This window comes from Callorhinchus milii, unplaced genomic scaffold, assembly GCF_018977255.1.
Source record: "Callorhinchus milii isolate IMCB2004 unplaced genomic scaffold, IMCB_Cmil_1.0 Scaffold5, whole genome shotgun sequence".
Lineage (NCBI taxonomy): Eukaryota > Metazoa > Chordata > Chondrichthyes > Chimaeriformes > Callorhinchidae > Callorhinchus > Callorhinchus milii.
The window spans coordinates 46,478,461-46,499,346 of NW_024704746.1; the positions used below are offsets into that span (position 1 = coordinate 46,478,461).

At 37.8% G+C, this 20,886-nt stretch overlaps 1 protein-coding gene across 2 annotated transcripts in view; it reads left to right on the plus strand.

Moving 5' to 3' along the window:
* The window catches only part of wnk1b (WNK lysine deficient protein kinase 1b), a 102,878-nt gene that overhangs the window by 20,645 nt on the left and 61,347 nt on the right, over positions 1-20,886 (plus strand). For both annotated transcript variants that reach the window (XM_042335025.1, XM_007894706.2), the window contains exons 2-4: positions 10,801-10,973; positions 14,693-14,913; positions 16,191-16,348. In XM_042335025.1, coding sequence (XP_042190959.1) covers positions 10,801-10,973; positions 14,693-14,913; positions 16,191-16,348 — 552 coding nt within the window. The remainder of the gene's footprint in view (positions 1-10,800; positions 10,974-14,692; positions 14,914-16,190; positions 16,349-20,886) is intronic.

Consider the following 20,886-nt stretch of genomic DNA (forward strand, 5'->3'; position numbering starts at 1 on the left):
CTATCCTGAATCCCTTCGTCTCTCCCCCTTCCTTGCCTCCTTCAAGACCTTTCTCAAAACCTTCCTCTTTTATCTTGCTTTTGGTTATCCTCCCAACTCCACCCTCCCTCGTGTCCAGGGCCTTGGGATCCTCCTGACAACTTTGCAATTTATTGTTGTTGAAGCGGTGTTTCAATCTGAATTTGGGGTTTTTCAATGTTTTGGAGGGGATTGTGGAAGAAGACTCTGTATAAACTGTGATTTGTCTTCAGTTTTTCCTCTCCACCGAAGAGGCCGAATAAACTTTAGTCTAGTGCTTGTGCGATTTTTAGAAGAGACATCAAGCTGAGGCCCTGTTTACAATTGTTTTGGTGGATCTTAAAATCTCATGACACTATTCAAAACAAGAAGGTTGGTTCCTTTATATCCCGTCAATAATCTCCTGGGTGACAATTGTTTTGAGATTTCAGTGTAATGATGTACCATGAAAATGCAAGATATCTGTTTATTTGTAAGCATTTTGCTTGAAGTCATACAGCTGTATGCTGTATGAAACATCTTACTCCTCCCACCCCAATCTTAGACTCCCATTCAGCTAGGTGAACTGCTTTGAGACATCGTCGTGATACGAAAGATTTTTTTTTTGGTATGCGAAGTTAGGCCTGCTCACTCCCATTACCTGAATTAGACCGAAACACGTTCACCAAGGAACGAGGGTTGTCCCTGCAGACAAGCTCCAATTCCCCCAAAACTCTTCTAGGCCCCAAATTGTTAGAAGTCAATCTGGACCTGAACCTGTCTTCATGATCACCCGAGCAAGTCAAGTGACTGGATTGCCTCCCTGGCCAAGCAAGCCCGGCTTGATTCTAGTGACCAAGTGCTCAAACTAGCTCCGTATTACAGTATCTCCTGACATCAGATGTGCATTATTAGTGTGTATTTTGCCATTTAAAGTTGCACATTTCTGTTTTCTCTCCTTACACATGCACGTGCACAGAATTTTAAATTAGTTTAACAACTTCGTCAGGATGAAATTTAATTCCATCAGTTGCAATAAAGAAACAAACATTGAAAACTTGGACAGTTGGCCATTCCTATATTTTTCATGCAACTAGCCTTTCTTAATGGTTTAATAATACATTAAATGACATTTGGTTTAGTTCTTTTCGTGTAGGAAGCAAGTTTTAAAACACCTCATAGGTTATATTTCAAAGTCGAGTGACTTTGAAATATAATCGAGTGAACTAAATTTGAGCCTAAATAATGAATTGTCACTGTTATAAAAGGAGTCCTTTTTTAGCATTTAGCTTTGTGCACTTTCTTCACTTCCATCTTAATTCCTCTATGAAGTTTATGAAAAGCTGTTTTTATATGTTAGGTGTAAAATAACGAGTAAACTTCTGCCCTGACACTTGACAACTGGGAACTTCTAACAACAATGTATTGATTCTATTGATAATAAGTCTGAAATGTTTAAGATGTTAAAGCTTTGTTGAATAACAACTAAGTTTGTCTAATTTACTTGGGAGTTTAAAACAAACATTCAAAGAGGGAATAAATGATTTACACACAGCATCAACGTGGAGTTTAATTGACAAATATTTACGATGTAAGTTGTGAGTGAGTTCACGTGGTTGGTTGATAACATTGTTTATCTTTGAGTTTCTCATTGATGTCTATCCTCTTTCGTCAATGTGCTAAACTAAGTAATAAATAGAAATGTTTTGAATGCGCATTTGCTTTTTTTCAACCCATTTCAGCTTGGAAAAACATTGCTGGTAACATAGTACAGTTTATTGTGAATCCAAGTAAATGTTTGAGGGTTTCAGAATTAAGTTCCAACATACAATTAAATTTAAAATCTCTATGGGAGTGATTGGCAAAAATCTTGAAAATGAAGTTTTTTCTGATGCATTAATCCACCTCCCTGATCCTGTGCTGATTTTAATGAAGTTGTCGGTAGCAATGGAGACTTCCCAATATTTTCTGTTGAGACAGATTGTAAGGAATAAAGAAACCGAGCTGGTGATTACTAGGCCTCAGTCATGCTGTTATAAGTTATTGAAGAAAATTCGTTGATTTGGGTGCTGTTAATCCTGCAAGCCAAAGCCCAAATGGATAGGGTGGTCTCAGCTGGACAAGCACCTGGAAGCTTGCCAGATTTTGCACTCGATGGTAAGCTGGGTAACTTCTAGTTCTACTTTAATGCACACTTTGGGTTCTGAAGGATTGATTCTTGCCAACATCTGCCTAATGCTCTCTGGGATTAAGTAAACAGGGTGCATCCCTCCAGGGAGAGGGTGTGCATTTCAAATGCAGGGAAATTTCCATGTATAGATGGCTTACATACATGGAAAACTGTCCGATTTGGAAACTCTGAAGTATGGATATGTGTTTCTGCAGGTGTCTGACACTTAGTTGACCACTTCATTGGCTGTTTGTCACTACAGACTCTTGTGGTTGATGATTCAGGACGGTCTCGGATTTTAATCCGTACAATTGATCTCCTCGTGGTAAAGAGGTGTAATTTGGGCAAGTTCATTTATTTCTCTTTTCCTGTCACCACCATCACTGCACAAGTGAAATCTTGAATTGCATATGGTTCTTTTTGGATACTAATATATGGAACATGGCCATTCATTAATACCCCAAATATTGAAGTGTTAGGTGCTTTTATGACTGAGGTCACAACCCAGTCATCTGTAATATTTTTAGCAGTTTTAATCACTGCTATTAAAATTGCAGGGCAGAAATCATTGTAGTTTTCAACTTGAAGAGTTTATGGAAGGTGGAAGTGAACTTTCTTTGATCTGTCCCTTTGGTGGCTTCTCATATCCAACGTTACTCCAAGAACTAACATTTCCAGGAATTAGAAATGCTCAGTTTATGTGAAGGTTGGCACCACACTGTAGTCAGTCTTCTAAAAGGTGTGGGATGTATCGGTATCATAAAGCTTAAGATTCAGCTGTTCTCTCTCAACTTTGCCCTCCATACTCAGTCTGCCAGTGAAGACTGTGATCTAAAATTGGAGGTGCTACATTGAGGCTCAACTCCCTGGTTGAAACAATCCCATTTGAAATGTCAGCATGGAACTCTAGAGGATAGATTTTATTTCTTTTTGAGGGAAATTGATGCAAATTAAAAAATTATTAGGAGGAAAACTGGCAATCAAGTGAGAAACTGAGGCAAAAAGGCAAGAAGCTTGACCCACAAATTCAGAATTGAGTTGGTTCCTCTATTGAAATGAATAAATGCTTTTCTAAGCTTGTGTTCAACGTTTGACAGAATTACTCCAAGTAATTTTATTCATACTTTCAAGTATTCCTAGCAGCCTCATGTTTATTGAAATATTTATAGGATGTTTCAGAGAATCTTTTGACTGCTTAAATTGTTGAAAATCCTCATACTCAAATTCACAAAGTCAGGAAACTTCATGAGAAATTGAAATTTCTGGGAACTGGGATCCTGTCACCTATTCAGTGATAATATATTTTTCATTAATTGACAATTCTTGCATTTGTTATAGTGCCTTATCACGTCATCGATGTTTCACAAATGCTTAAACGGATTTATTGTAAAGTCTAGTGATGTATTTTGTAGGCAAAATGGCAGCCAATTTGCACACAACAATCTCCATAAACAGCCATGATATGAATGACCTGGAAGTGAATAACATGATGTGAATTGTTAACCAGAAGAATGGGAGAAATGCCCTTTTTCAAATAGTGCAACCTGATCTAAAACATCCATCTGAGAAGACATTAGACTTTTGTTGCACGTCTCATCTGAAGGATAGAACCTCCAACAATGCAGCACGTACACATCACATCACTGCTTTGGAGCAAAGTGATGACACAGGGCTTGAGCTCACAAAATGTTGACTCTTTCTATCATTGTGAAGCAAAATTCACCAAATGGTAACTTATACGAAATTTAAGACAGTTGTGAGACAGGTTAGTTGTTTCCCACTGATGATGTGTAGCTGCGGTAGTAATCTTTAGGATTCAGAGGCGAGAGTGCTATTAACCAAACCAGGCTGACATCTCATCTTATGGTACTAAGAGAAAAGATTTTCACCTTATCTTCCTAAAAATAATTATTTAGATGAATTAATCATTCACTTAACAGCTGCTTGTGGGACATTTCTGTGTTCAATGTGTCTGTCTATAATTACACTCACTGCACTTGCCAACAGATCTCTGTGAATCACTTTCAGACGTTGTTAATATTGTCGGGGTCAAGAGTCATAACTGCGTGGAATCCTGTAGCTCAGTGGTTAGAGCACTCGCCTCGCAAGCGAGAGACCTTGGTTTGATTCCTGGGCGAAATGTTGGGCGAGTTTCCTTACTCCACGCGCCTCTGTTTACGTAATAATCCCTAATAATCCCCCCAAAAGCAAGCAAAAACAATAATAATTTGGTCACTTAATCCATGACTGTTTGTGGGACACTACTGTGCACAATTGGCTGCTACATTTTGCCCACAAATATACAGTCAATTCACTTTATAGAATATTCTGAAGCGCTTTGAAACGTCTGGAAGATGTGAAAGGCGCTATATCAAATGCAAGGATTATTATTATGACCTGGGACAATAGAAACGTGCGACCACACCTTTCCCGTGGAATCTGCTACAAACAACCCCCTCCTCTACAAGCCTGCTATAAATGTAGTTTCTGGCCCATGGGCCTCCCAGCTGTTTACCTGATGTCACTGTGGGCGGAGCGGCTCGGGACATGCATGCGCGGTGCGTCACAAGTGGCAAATGGGCTTCGTTTGGAGGCCCTGCTGTTATGATTGTCTGTGTGTCTCTCTGTGTGTTTGTGTGTGAGTGTATGATTGTCTGTATATACGTCTCTGTATGCGTTTGTGAGTATGTGTGTCTTGCGCTCTCTCTCTCTGTTTGTGAGAGTCTGTGAGTATGTGTGTGTCTCCCTCTCCTCTGTGTTTGTGGGCGTGCCTGTGTGTGTGTGTCTATGTGTTTGTGAGTGTTTCTGTGAGTATGTGTGTGTGTCTCTCTGTGTGTGTGTGTCTCTCTCTCTGTGTCTGAGTGTGCGTGCCTCTGTGTGTCTGCAAAAAATGTAGGTTGGCAGTCAAATGTATCTCACCAATCAATTCCCCACCATTTTCTGCAAAATTTGCCAAAAATTCCCTTGCACTCTCCCAAAATCCCCCTCACAATATTGGGCAAATATTTCCACAGTTTTCTGTTGGCCCAGGCCAGATTATAGTATTATATGTTAGCACACATGGCAACAAATCCACCTTCCTTGTACAACAGTAATGATTTAATCTTTCCAAAATATGGATTATATTGCAACAGCTGATTTTTTCCTAAATCTTCAATACATTTGTCCTTTTTTTTTCAATCAGTATTCACCATCTGGATAATTCTATCTCCTCTGCATTTCTCAATTTATTGCTCGCTGCCCACCTTCTGGGAATCTTTGTAACATGGTCATTCTTGAAATTAGGTATGATTTACAGATCACTGCCCTAACAGGATGCAAAGTTCTTCAAAGTGCCTATGAGTTGATGACAATATCCTCTTATGTTGAGCCAAATTTTATTGAAACAGTGCCAGAGCCAGATCGAGAGTAGATATTTATTTTACCAAAAGCTCAATTAACATGCATTCTCTATAGCATTCTTGATACTGGAAAATTGCAGTTATTTTATTATTACATACAATACTGTTTTTGGGTGGGTGAGGAAAAGTGAAGTTTCTGATCAAGTGTTGAAGACTGGTTTGTTTCAGGCATCGACTTGAGAGCAAACCACTTCATAGTGGCTAATAATAATCCTCAAAGCGCATCACAGAATATACTGTGAAGTAAATTGACGGTATATTTGTGTGAAACGCAGCAGCCGACTGCGCCCAGCAGTTTCCCACAAACATTCGTGGATTAAGTGACCCGATTTCTTTTTGAGGGATTATTAGGCCAGGAAATCTGCCAATCGACTAACAGCCAGGTTCCTATTTACTTCTAGGTAAACAGAGACATGTGGAGTAAAGAAACTTGCCCAATGTTTTGCCCTGCCTGGTAATCAAACCCAGATCCTCTTGCTTGTGAGGCGAATGCTCTAACCATTACGCTACATGACTCCACAACATGTAATTCTGATGTGCAATTCTGATCACTTTTATAAATTGTAGGGCATTGTCTTCAGAAAAATGTTGACCAAACCAATATTTCCCAACAACATGCATTTGTATTCCACCATTCATGTACGATAATGTTTTTGAGTCCTGTGGTCTCGAGTTGAAATGAATTGTTGCTGCTGTCATGTGGAAAATTATGCAGGTTTTATCTGAGTCTTTTTATTCTAAGATAAAATTGCGTGCGCAATTGGCTGATAAGGAAGAAAATTTAGTTGGATGTATGCTTGAGGGCATTTGTTCAACTACAGTGTAAAATTAAGTTTGCAGTTATTTAATATCTTAAAAAAACATTTTCACTGAATTAGTCACAATTACTGCAGTTGACTGATACAGGACACTATCTCACATGCCCCTATGTAACATGTGGAACCCTGCAATTTTTTAAAAACAATTCCATTTCAAAAATGACTTCTTGAGAGGGCAGTGTGACAGATATTGTCCAATAAGGATAATTCAGCTTTCTGTAGAAAGGCTTAGTGTGTTGTAACTGATTTTAAGGGAAATTGGGGCTGGATTCAGGCAGTGATTATAATTTCATGCCCTTATTGCATTCCTAAGGAACCCTCACAACTATGTTTTTGTACAACTTAACATGGGTGAGCTGAAGCCTATTGCAACATATCCACTCTTCTTCTACCCTACCCCCCCGCCCGAGATGACTCATCACATATTGGGAATTGAACTTGGGACTTTTCATCAGTATGGTTGAGCTTGGCTCCTTTCCAATTACGCCATTAATATTCCTTTACTTAGTCACACCTTCCATTCTGTTTCTAAGCATGACATGCACTGTACTTGCATGACTTAATTTTCTCTCCCCTTTGTTTTTTTCCAATGAGAATAAAGTAAGTCCTGTATTTCAGTGGTTAGAGCACTCACTTTGCAAGTGAGAGACCTGAGTTCAATTCCAAGCAGGGCGAAACCTTGGGCAAGTTTCCTTACTCCACACGCCTAATAATAATCCCTCCAAAAACAATAATTAAATGGTCATTTTCAATCTACGACTGTTTGTGGGACATTGCTGTGCGCAATTGTCTGCCGCGTTTCTCCCACAAATATACAGTCAATTCACTTTACAGTGTGTTCTGTGAAGCGCTTTGGGACGTCCTCCTGAAGTGAAAAGCGCTACACTGCATATTTCCATGTGGGCTTATATTGAGCCTTCAAGTAAAAGGGGGAAGAGAATTTCGTTCATAATTCTGTATTTTCATTGCAACTCAGCAATTGGATAGACAGCAGAAATTTATCTCATATATGCATGTCCTAGTGCCAACATTCAGTCACCACTGAAATGGCATTTGAATATGGGGGGTGCTGAACAATATTCTGTTTTAAAATGTAAGAAAGGAATCCTTACTGTACATTTGTGATCAGAGACAAGACTGGAAGCATTTGGTGAGTACTTCCATGTTCTTCATAAAGCAGAACAATTAGCAATCCTTATTTCTAATTGGTAAAATACTAATTCGTATGTAGAATTTCTATTTTGCAGTTTGCAGTGCATCAAATATTTTAATATTTTTAGGCTTCAAATTTTCTCAAATAAACATTGAACATTTTAATTGGTTTCCTTCTAGAATGTGAAGAGTGTCACCCTTTGCGGACCTATTTACAGTTGCCTGAAGTATTGAGTAACGCCCTTTGCAAAGTGGTGGTGCGGATACATGTCACATGAATGTGTTTATTTGAGGGATTTTGTTAGACAATTGCTTACACTTTGATGTGTTAAACATGTGATTCAAACAGGTCCAGGTGTCAAGATTAGTACGAGTACTTTCAAAGTGTTAATTTTTTAATGTGTTTTTTAACCCCCTATCAGAGGAACTTTAATTTTAGAAATAGTAATGAGATGGATAAATCACCATTCCATACTAAGCTATTTCCCTGCCAAGTTAGAAATTGTTTATCTGCGGTGTTACACTGGTTTAATACACTAATGCTTATTATGGTTGGTATAGGAGAGTAAGCGCTGATTGGAGTGGAATCTGGTCTATTAGAACTTACAATTCACTGAAATATTCATTGCTGCTATTAGAGTTTGGCTAGAAGACAAAACATGAAATACAACATAACGTTTGTGTATGTTTCAGCTTTAAGCAATATTTAATGTTGATGATTCAGACTGCACCAAATTGTGCATCAGCTTTATGATGCTTTCTAAGTTCTTCTGTTCAACTTTTTATTCTGTTTTCCTACAACGCCGAATTCATATATTATTCGTAACATTCCACGGATTGCTTAAATTAACAGTTTGAGTTGATACTTTCATTGAGTGTGGACTTCTACCATGTGTTAAATGTTTTGGGCAAAGAATGTGACATCTGCTTGAAAAGGTAGTGAGCTTTAAATAGAATGTAGGTTATGTTGTAAAGCGTCTGTGAATAATCATAAAGCACTGAAAGTTATAAGGGAATGTGGGGGACATAGTTGATGGGCTTTATTCCTCCCCCCACCCCATGAGTGGTGTGAACATTTCTGGCAAAACAAGGCATGATTGTGACTGTTGTGTGTTTTTACTTTAATTCCTGTCAATGCTATATAGTTTAAAAAAAACAAAATGAGCCACTACAGAGGGCTGGCTTGATTCCGACATTCCGTTGCCAGGTCAGCTCCAAGGAGCTGCAGCTTACTCCGCCACCCTCACCCCCACCCCCATATTCAGCTTGTATGTATGAAAATTGTGGGTTGCTGTTGCCAACTGTTGTGAATAGAAAAAAATGCAGTACTTCTTCAGAAAGCTTGTTGTTGCCAGTTAAATAGATGTTCTGAACTAATTTAAAATTATTTAGTGATCAAATACCCATTTGAAATGACAAAGCCAATAAATTAAATTGTGGTTGAAAGTGGAAGTTAAAAAGTTGTTAGGTTGCTTCAGCTGTAAAAAGCACACAAGTTGTAGGAGAAAGAGAAAACTGAGGGAGATAGGGTGTGGCAGTCTTGAGGTCCTGACGAAGAATGAGTCGAGTAGCAGTTGGTGAGATAAAACTTTATCAATTGCAAGCTATGCGGTTTTAGTTGGTTAGACTCCAGCAGTACCACAACACACATACTGGAGTCCTCCAGGGAGAGTGTGTATCCCTTCAGGGAGAGGGTGCGCATTCCATTCCAACAATCTATCAGGAATTTTCATATGTAGGTGGGATGCATGGAATTCTCAGTTTGGTTGCTCTTGAACATGGTGTTGGGTTTCTGCATGTGTCAGACACTTGGCTGACCCCCAAAAATTGATAACATTGGTGAGGTTTTAGGGAGGAAGTAACTGTGGGTTTCCTTAATTGGTGGTGGAGAGAAACTAGGGACTAGCAATGGCTATCATGTCAGTTAAAATTGAGAATGGAAATGTTGTGTTGCCAAGATATTGTATACATTGGCTTGCAGAGGCTCAATTCAAGGCTTGCAGAACTTAGAACATTAAAACTGATGTGGGAGAGGGAAATGAGGGAACCTAATTAATCGTTCTGTATTTAAATGATAATGAGTTGAACAAACCAAGAAGTTGCTTTATTTCCTGAATTTGCAAAAGCAGTGGTCAAGGGAACACCAGATGATTTCAATATCCTGGCACAGGAAAGGCAAAACAATCCAAGGTTACTGTTCCTGATAACTATCAGTTCAACTTCAATGTCCCTGAACAAATTAAGTTTTTTTTCTTTTGTTACTGGTTACCTTGTCTACAGCTGTTCATTTATTTTCCTTTCATCATCTCAATTTTAGGTCTCAAAGCTAAATACCGTTCTTACATAATAAATATAATAATAATACAAATCCTTGGATTTGGTATAGCGCTTTTCACGTCTTCTAGACGTTTCAAAGCGCTTCACGGAATATGCTGTAAAGTGAATTGACCGTATATTTGTGGGCGAAACCTGGCAGCCAATTGTGCACAGCAGTGTCCCACAAACAGTCGTGGATTGAAAATGACCAATTTATTATTGTTTTGTTTTTTGGAGGAATTATTAGGCGTGTGGCGTAAGGTTTTGCCCTGTCTGGAATTGAACCCAGGTGTCTCATTTGCAAGGCGAGTGCTCTAACCACTGAGCTACAGGACCACACGAAGTGAAGTGATCAGGCTCCTGCCTTACGCATACTAATGCTCCTGTATTCCTGACCCCAAAGTGTTGTGCACAAGTAGAGTGAGGATCACCCACCTTTATCCACAGAGTGTTCCTCAAAGGCACAAGATGAGAAATTTGTATAGAGAAATGTGTTTGTAAGCCTGTGTGTCAAAATTCTGTTCAGCATTGCGCATAGCACTTTGGCAAACCATGATTATAATGGGAATTCCCATTTATTGCCCTATTACCTTTGGCGATGTGAGTAACACTGAACAGATTTTTTACTTGCTAAATTCTACTTATTGCACATCTTTGCTGATGCAACCCTTCACAATAATTCCAGTTCCAGTCTATTGATAGCACACGCATTGCATTTCTGGATTTTGTCGTCTTATTACAATCTCAAACTAAACGTAGACATTCAGCATTGGCATGAAGAAATTCTATTAATTTTATTGGCCCTTTAGATACAGGAAACAAATAAAAATAATAACAGAGAAACCCCATTTCCTCACAATATAAGAAATGTGAATATTGGGTGTCTTTCAATGAAATTGAAATGGAATGATTGTTTGCATTCTTAATTTCTTATTTTGATTCACAGGATCGGAAGTTGTCAAAGTCAGAACGGCAGAGATTTAAAGAAGAAGCTGAAATGCTGAAGGGTCTGCAGCATCCAAATATAGTGAGATTTTATGACTCATGGGAATCAACATTAAAGGGAAAAAAATGTATAGTACTTGTCACAGAATTGATGACATCAGGTACTCTGAAAACGTAAGTAATGTTCATTGTATGTAATTCTTTTGCACAAGTTTTCTTTGCAAATATCTCTTCTCGTATGTTATTGGTCATTCTCTTAATGGCTATCTGTGTGCAAATGGGCTTTGAGTTCACCTTGCAATATAGTCACTGCACTTAAAAATACAGCTTGCGCAGCACTTTGAGACATTTTGATGACATGAGATTTTATATCAAATGTAAGATTAATGTACATGCTGTGTTTTCTATGATTTGCTTGAATGTGAATTTAACTACTGTTCTAAGATTTTTTTGTGCAAGCATATCAGTATTTAATTTATATTTCAATAATTGTTCAAATGCAGTAAAATCATGTTCGTTGAAGGTATATGAAATATGAACAGTTTTGTCTATCGATCATTTTGTTACAACAGTGTATTTTCTTGGCATCATAAATGTAAAATTAACTCCAGTCAAAATAGTTGAAAAGCAGATTTGTTCAACATCATTTTGATACAGTGCAGTTTTGTCATTTAGTCCTATGTAGCAGTTATCTCAGTGTTCAAACATATTTGTGTAAGCCAAAGAAGGTTCTCTAATTTCTGGTACAGATTTTTGGTGATGTCTGTACAATTTTATTTTAAAAATGCACTTTAATATGGTGAAAATGATTAGTTATAGTAGAAAAGAGTAGGAAAAGAAGATTTTATGATTTGGGGCGATAAGTTATGAAAAAAATGTCACAAGCTGATCCAAATTCATGTAGCATGTTGGTGAGTCATGGCCAAATAATGTGCCATCAAACTGTACTGAGTGGCATTTTTTTCAATTTTTGCCTTTGTGACTGAGTCGTGTAACAAGCAGCCCACCTTGTTGGATCAGGAATAAACAGGCCTCGATAAATGCAATTGAAATGGTGTTGAAAACTTTGTCAAGAGTATTAAACTTAAAATTTTGTTCCCAAATATAAAATATGCCATTAATTTATAGCAAAGTTTAGGGGGAGTGCTTTATGTTCACTAAGATAGATAACTGAACAGAAAACGGGTCCTCCATCTTTATCTTCCTCCAACACCTCCCCTTCATTTTCCTTCCCACCTAATTTTCCTTCCCATTTAATATTTCCAGTGCAAATCAATAATACCATGATTGTGGTATTGAATTGTTAGTCAGCAGGGAGGGACACATTCCATTTGGTGAGCAATGTGCATTGGCTATGACAGCATTGTTTTAGTAACCCAATGAAACACATGACTTCATTGATTCAGCATGCATTCAGGTCTAACTAATGCATTCCAGCCGCTTGTCACAGTTAAGAGAGCCCTCTTGTGGAATTTATTTCTATTGCACAAACCAGTCTGATTCATGTTAAGATACAATACAAAGGAGGATGTCCCAAGGCGCTGAACAGTCAGGGATTAGACCCCAGCGGGAGGATAGGGTAGCTGCAGGCACTGTCAAAGGGAGGGAATGAGGCAAAAGGAATGTGGCTTGGAGTTGCAGAAGATGGGGGCAGAGAAGGCTTGACTGTTGATAGTGGGGTGGGCTGGGCGGGGGACATGGAGCAGGCTGGAGCCTGCTGAATAGAGGGAGCGGACAGGTTGATAAGGGGTTAGCAGGTCGGAGAGGTAGCAGGAAGTATAATTTCAAGATTTATTTGGCTGCTTCTTCATCTATAATATTGAGTGAAGTGTGTATTGAAATGGGGGGTGGGGGAATGAGAATTTCATGGCAAATGCCGTTCTCTCTCCAGGTGGATATTGAAACCATTCTTTGGAAGAATATCAAATACTTGTTCCGGTTTTCCTATGTTATATATATATATATATATATATAAAATATATAAGCTGAGACTAACTGTGCCCAATGAAAAAAAATTACCTTTGATTTTCGTAACGTAAGCGAGAGTATTTCAATTGCAAAGTTAATCAACTTTCTTCTCACTTCTTTTGCTGGTTGAATAACTTCTATCGGATCTTGTACATGTTCCTTCTTTAAATATATGTAGTAATCATAATAAGAATCCTTGCATTTGATATACAACAACAACAACAAGATTCCATTTATAGAGCGCCTTTCACATCAGGAGGACGTCCCAAGGCGCTGAAATAATAATGCCTTATGTTGTTAAAACATTTTAAGGTAGAATTTACCTTAAGTAGTAATTACCTCAAGTAATTTATAGGCAAACATGGTAGCCAATTTGTGCACAACAGTGTCCCACAAACAGCCAAGGAGTAAATGACAATTTTATCTGGAGGATTGTTGGCCAGAACACCAAGAGAAACTCCCTTTCCTCAAATATTGTCTTGAATCTTTAATGTCCACCTCAACCGGCAGCTTCAACTGATAAGAATTTTTCAGAAATGTATGGCACCAGAAATTTCTTTTTAGTCAACCTGCAAAACCATTTTGCCGTAAAATTTTAAATCAAACAAATTTGTAGAAAATTCTTAAATTCATTGTTAATTTGGAAGCCATATTTTCATAATTAATTAAAAAAAGGGACTGACTTTCTAATTAAGTCTAAATTTAAATATTTCCCCAGTGCTTAAGTTAAAACGAAATGGTTTTGTCAGGCTAAACCCAGTAACATTTTGTGCCTTGTCTTGGTTCAATTTGACCACGTTAATTCTGGTCTTTGATAGTACTACCAAAGATATCAGAGATATTGCTTTTCATTGATGAGGCGTGTTTTGAGGGGGCATCATTGCTGGGGCTACGACTTTATCATGATGAGCAATATTGTTGCACATATGGCACAATGATGATCGCACTTACCTACTTATGCAGTCCCCAGAGAATCCGATCATTCTCACACTTGTCGTTGAATTGATGTGCATCATAAAACTGCTTTAGTGATGCATTCCTTTTAGTTGGAACAGAATATATGGGGTGTGAAATGGATTTCCTTTACTATCAAAGGAGTGGATTCCTGTAGTTCAGTGGTTAGAGCATTCGCCTCATAAGCGAGAGACCTGGGTTTGCACGGCGAAATGTTGGGCAAGTTTCCTTACTCCACACACCTCTGTTTACCTAGCAGTAGGTTGGAACCCGGTTGTTAGTTGATTGGCTGATTGCATTTCTGGGGTAATAATTCCTTCAAGACAATAATAATAAATTGGTCACTTCAATCCACGACTGTTTGTGGGACACCGCTATGTGCAATTGGCTGCCGTGTTTCAGCCACAAAATGTAGTCAATTCACTTTAAAATATATTCTGTGAAGTGTTTGAGACATCTCAAAGAAACAATAAGGCACTATATCAAATGCAAGGATTATTATGAACCTGATTGGCCAGATTGATTTTCTGCAGATGACATATCAGTTGAAAGAAGTGGCCTTCTGTGGATAATTAGTTGAATATCATATGGTTGATCTGTTAATCACTGACCAGATTTCAGGCATGCAAAAATAGGACACAGCCATTTGAAAGAAGGATTTGTGCTGAGTGCGAGCCTCGGCCAACTGTGCATTTCCAAATAAATTGGTTCACTGGGCAGGCAGGATGTTGAAAGTTCTTAACTGAATTCAATTTATAAAAGTTGTTCCCTGCTTATATAAAAAATAAACTGCATTGTTTTTTTAAAAAAAAATCTAGTGGTCAGATTGGTTTTGTCTGGGATGCAAAGTAGGATTAACATATACCAGAGCAGAGTTGTCACTGAGCCACCTGGCCAAGTCTGCTCCTGAGTATTGTGTTCTGGGAGTCCAGCCATTTTAGTAGTCTCAATATTTACAATTTTCATTTCAGATACTTGAAAAGGTTTAAGGTGATGAAGATAAAGGTCCTTCGAAGTTGGTGTCGTCAAATTCTGAAGGGTCTTCACTTTCTTCACACTCGTACACCGCCCATCATCCATCGTGATTTGAAATGTGACAATATTTTCATAACTGGTCCAACAGGATCTGTCAAGGTTGGAGATCTTGGCCTCGCTACATTAAAAAGGGCTTCGTTTGCCAAGAGTGTAATCGGTGAGTTGACGATTGGGACATTGGGACAGTTAAATTGTGTTTATACATGAAATGTGTGGTCTTCCTTCTTTGAATTTCTGCTGTTCAAAGAATCATCTTCATACAAAGATAATAAATTTACTGAGTTGGGCTATTGTTTTTGAATTTAAAAATGAGGAAAATTCAAATCCTTTTGCAGTTATTTCAGCTGCCTAATGCGCTCCTTCATTGAATCTCAAAAGATACTTCAAAACTTGTGGCCTTCTTTGTTGTACTGCATCATTCACTTCCTCACTTGTGCTGTAGAAGATGCCATTTTCGTTCAGTCCAACATTTTAAAGGTCACATGTTTTATCTTGCTTGGTTGCCCTGCTGAGCGTTCTTCACTCAATTTTCTGCATTCTAAGTATTTTTAACTGTAGGACATCCACTTTTCGCAGCTGCAGTAGACCTAAAAGTACTGCAGTTGAATGGTAAGTGTGTAGATAAAGGCTATGGTAAGTTGCCTTTCTCGTAAACAATTTTGAAGCTGTAAATTAATTAAGATCTTCACTATTTTTGATTCTTTGGTAGTTTTTTTTTGCAAGGTAACTCAGATATTGACAAAAGGTGCATGAAGCATAGTAGGTCATAGATTAACTGCGGTTCAACAAAGATTTTATTAAAAGAGAGAAATTTTGGGTCTTCCTTTAGTCTAGACAAATAACGTAATGTATATATGCAAATGAGAAGAAAACTTTTGCTTGTTGGATTGTGTAAAATGCATTATTCCTATTATTCACAGTATGGGCGAGCTGGCTATGCAGGACATTTTAATAGTCACAATTTTCCAAAATTAATTTTTGGAGTTCTCATACAAATTTATATGTATGCAACTTGTCGCGCATGGCCCTTACTTTCTCAATCTTGAAGTAGAAAAGTTAAGGACTGTGTCAGATTGAACCTTTTTTGTATGGTGCATGATTTTGCTTCCAACGCAAAGCAAATATTTTTTTCTTTGCATTTACAATTGGCATTTGATATTTCTTCAAAAGATGGTAAACTAATTTGTGCTATGATGGATGCAATTTTACCCATTCTGAAACCGAAGGGATAACTAGACCCACTCATTGCTGTACACCATTATGGATGCCTTGCAAAAGAAAACTCATGAGTTGGTAAGTTGCTGAATAACTGAGAAGGGCTCTCCTTCGCCTCCGCTTTCTCTTCCCCCACAGGTCGCCGTCCGTCGGTGAGTACCGACAGCCTCCACTCACTGAGACAGTCTGTTAGAGTCTGAAACGTTCTTTTAATTTAAGGTACCCCTGAATTCATGGCTCCTGAGATGTACGAAGAGAAATATGACGAATCTGTTGATGTTTACGCATTTGGGATGTGTATGCTGGAGATGGCAACATCAGAATATCCATACTCGGAATGCCAGAATGCTGCTCAGATATATCGTAGAGTAACCAGTGTAAGTACACATGTTAGGTTTGTGGTATATTGAAAGCCTGCCACACCAGGACTTTAATGATTACATTTTTCTTCACACTTTTTCCAACTTCCAGTCATTTTGGCAAGGTTTGAGTGTGAAATTGGCAACAGCTGTTGTGTAGAAGTATGAAATCATGGTGAGTCTAATGACAGGCTAATATTCAGCAACTGCAGAACATACAGCTGGCTATTTTCGACCTGAGAGCCACTGAAGCATGAAACTTGCTGCTTATGTCTGCAGTTTTCTGCTCCTTGATTCTCCCACCAGAATAATGAGCCACAATTCAAATGCATTCACCATTAATAGTTTATCAAGCATTTAGCTTTTGATCTGACTATTTTAGTGGAGGTCCAGACTAGAGGCTATTCTTGCACTTGAGCATGGTGATGGGTTTCTGCTTGTGTCACACATTGGCTGACCAAAAAAAATTATTGTACAGAGAGAGAGGAAGAAAAAACAAAGAAGCAAATGGATAATTCACTGCAGGCTTATCTTGGATAGCATCTTATGGAATAATTCATCTGGCCAGCCTCAACTGGAGAATAGCATATTTGGGGAAGGGGGAAATCGACAAAATTGATAGTAAAGAAGATTATTCACACAATCCTTGAAGGAGATTTTTGTCAAATCAAATTTCAGAGAAAGGGCATGAGGGATTTGTATGTGCAGAATTTCTATGTGAGGTAATTATTTGGATTTTGGTTGTGCTGATGTGGTCTGCTTCTCATTGTTATTGTACAGAAATAGAATCTTGGAATTGCATGTCGTTTTCAGTTTTAAGAATCATTACTGAAAATTGGACAGGAATTTTTTTGAATAGCTCTTTCACAGCTCAATTTTTTTTTATCAGGTTTCCTACATTTATTTTAAAGAATCCAAATTCCTTAACATATTACAGCCTTATTCTTCAGAAGTATTGTTTGTTGAACACCTGGTAACTTGTATGTGAGCCTCAAAAACACACCAGCAAATTGACTTGATTATATCTCAGAAGACTGACTTTAGATGGGTTCGAAACCTGCTCCTTTTAATTGCTTACAGCCAGAGACCACATTTTAGAGACTAGTCACATCTTCAAGATGGTTGTTTTTTGAGATGAGGGGAAATTGATTTTATACAATGAAAGATCTAAAATATCGGTAAGAAATAATGTAAAATAGGCATGGACTGAAGGAAAATAAGACAAGCAGAACAGTTCCATCCACCAGAACAGAATTAATATTTTGTTCAATATTTTTAAGCAGCTCATACCACGATACATCTAAATAAACTATCCAGACATTTCGGTGGCATCATTAGTGCAATAAGCAATTATTCAGTATCACAGTATGTTGGTTGAAATCTTAAAATAACTGCTAGCTCAAGGGTACAGAATTCCCTGGAGCAGCTGGTACTGTAAAGGTTCTGCGCCGTGAAAGCAATATTTGAGAAATGACAAATGCTACATTTAGGTTATTGACCACAAGAGAGATGGTTCTCAAGTAGCCTGAGGCTTCAGGTATCTGAAAATTTGTCCCGTTTAACGGTGGAGCTGAAATGCAGGCGCCTGGGGAAACACATTTTTGTTTTCAGTACTTTTCAAAACATTCTGCAACATAAGCTGCAGCTGTTATAGATTACATTGTTTCAGGATTGAGGATCAGAATTGAATTTCTCTTAGACTTCAATTATGGTTTGCTTTTTGTGTCAAATCAATGTGAAGATTGAATTGATGATAATAAAGGTACAGTATCAATGGCCTACAAATGTCGAACAGATTCTCAATTATCCTATAGTTTTCTGTCATATTGCCATTGAAAAACAATATCTTCAGACATGTCTGAATTGTTTTATCTTCTTGAAATACAAATTTGGGTTTCTTTGGTGTACTGTGGGTCGTTTCTCATCTGGATTTCTTCCTTCATTGCTATAAAAATATTCCTAATGCAACTTACATAGTTACAATACCACACTTAATCATTATACCATCTTCCGAATGCCCAAATCTTTTAATAAGCAAAAGAAAAATGGCAAGCTGTTATATTTTCTAATAATTCTTTTCTCCCCTCCTCCACCTTTTAAACTTCTCATTGCAACCACAGTCTAAAGATAGCGCATTCCTGACACAGATATCAACACTAATATGCTTGCCAGAAGATGCTGCAGTCTCTGTAGACGAGGATTAGGCATTTACCAGTTTATTTCTGAAGAATGAATCATTCCCTCTCCCCCTCTGTCTCATAGCCATTGAATTGTAAGTTACCGTACAAAGTCTTTCTTTCCAAATTGCCATTCAGACACCAATAATAGATAGATGTAGGGAATGAAGGACTTAGAATTTTTCTCTTCGAGTTTCCTCACTTAGTTGAACAGATTTTTTAAAGTTTTGTATCCCCCTTCATTTGGTGCAAAATATTTCAGTACAACTTCTGTTATTCAAAAAGATTTGAGTTCAGTTCAGTTGGCATGAGAAGTGGCAAATATTCTCCATTGCTTTGTGCCCTTGTTTTACTGTACTCAGTAAGGAAGCATTCAATTTAGTTGCATTTCTTCTATCACTTTGTTAAAATAATTGTCATATTTGTCTCATGATTAAATATCCATACTTTATCCCTGCCAAATTTTCCATTTGGGACTTGGGGTCTTTCTTATCGGGTGAGGTTGGAGAGCAGCAATACAAATTTTAATTCCACCACTTCCCAGTCACACTTAAAACTGTAATGGAATTCTCTTACCACTAGAGGACAGAGTGAATGATCTCTACTGCTAATTCTGTAATTTTGTTCTTGGCAAGGAAGGCAATATGAAGCAGCACATTTTGTTTTAAATCCCTATTTTCCTTCATTTTTGTTGAATTTCCCCAAATATGAGAGACCAATTGCTCCCGGGTGTTAACAATTGTTACTGGGTGCTGTGACTGTGGGTGAGAAAAGAGTCAGCATTCTTCCCTGCTGCAACTAAATTAGTTGCATTTTAGGAGGTTATATTTGTCACATGCTAACTGCAGCATTAATTTTATTTTCATCAGGTATGCTTAAAAAAAGACTTACCCTCACCCAAAGAAAATGCTTTTTTCTTGTTAATTGCCTTTTTGAAAAGTTCTTGAAATATACTACACTGCTGATTCCCCCCAGTCTCTGTTGTTGAATCAATGAAAAGGTGATGAGTGAAACTTCAAATGTTTCCAGTAGTCCCATTCCCCAAAATAAGTTGGGAAGAAATTGGGAAAAGTTCCCTGCTGCACATAATTAATTAAAAGTGCTGCTTAATTTTTTTTAAAAGTGGTATCAAACTATTTTACTCATTCTGTATCTGAAAGAAACAAGTTTTTCAGCCCTCTTAAGTCAGATACTTGTACCACCTCGAAACGTACCTGAACATTGTAAACTCACTTTTTTGTAAAATTGTTGTTTGTCATTTTTCCTCCTCGGCTTCAAATCCAGTAGTCCATTGTTGTCCTCTGTAGTTCCACCTTAGTCAGAGCTGTTCTCCGTGATTTACAATTGACTACTTTCACTGCAGTTGAATATATGCCTTTTTGCCTTTTTAACTGGTAGAGCCCTGTTTCTACTCTGTTGCCTCCCACTAAATCTTTTGGCTATCGGTTTGAATACAAAGAACATAAAATACAGACTTCAGTTGAATTATTTTGAGCCTGGGGACTGGAGTCAGTGGGGGGTGAGGGGGGGAGGAAATGTTCAGGGGTCATTGCTGAAATTGTATCGACGAAGCATGCAAAGATTTTAATCAGGTATTTTACATGTTATGAAACATTGAACAGCACAAGCTGCGAAATAGCCTATTGACAAATCTTGCGAAGTTGGAATGGTGCAATGTGGACTCAAATCAAATTAACTATTTTCTGTGGTTGTTTGCAGCACCCCTAACCACTTTAAGAATTGTATTAAAATTTATGAAAATATTCCCTGATACGTTTTCTCACTAGTTGCTGAAAAGAAAATTTTTGTAGAGTGTGTCTTATATTTCCTGTGTCACCTGAGTGGTGATTCCCCCCTCCCACACCCAGTTTCTTGCTTGCTAGGAGTTAATCTGAGGATTATGGGCAGGGATTAAGCTTTTTCTAATCTTTTAAAAAGTGTTTTGCACAGTCTTGGACTATCAAGTGATGTTTGCTTCAGAACAATGTAGGAGCTTATTCTCTCCGAGCTAGGGTTGTCATACAATAAAAGTTCCTTTCGGTATCTCTCGACACTGTATCATGTTCAAATTAAACATAAAAATTATTACATTGAGGATTTTAATTGAAAAAGCAACAGTTTGCTTTGTTTTGCTCTGCTCTATCCACTTATTGTTGGCTGATGTTGGCATGGAAACTGTTAACAACCGAAAATGTAGTTAAATTGCGTATCATAGAAATATTCCACTTGCCTCATTAAATGCAGTAATTTAAGCAGCACAATGTGAACATTTTCAGTACAGCTTTTTGGAATAATTGATGGAAGAGACAATAATCATTTCACTAATTCGTTATTTCTGCCATACAATTTTAGCTCTATCCTAATCCCACTAAAGATGTA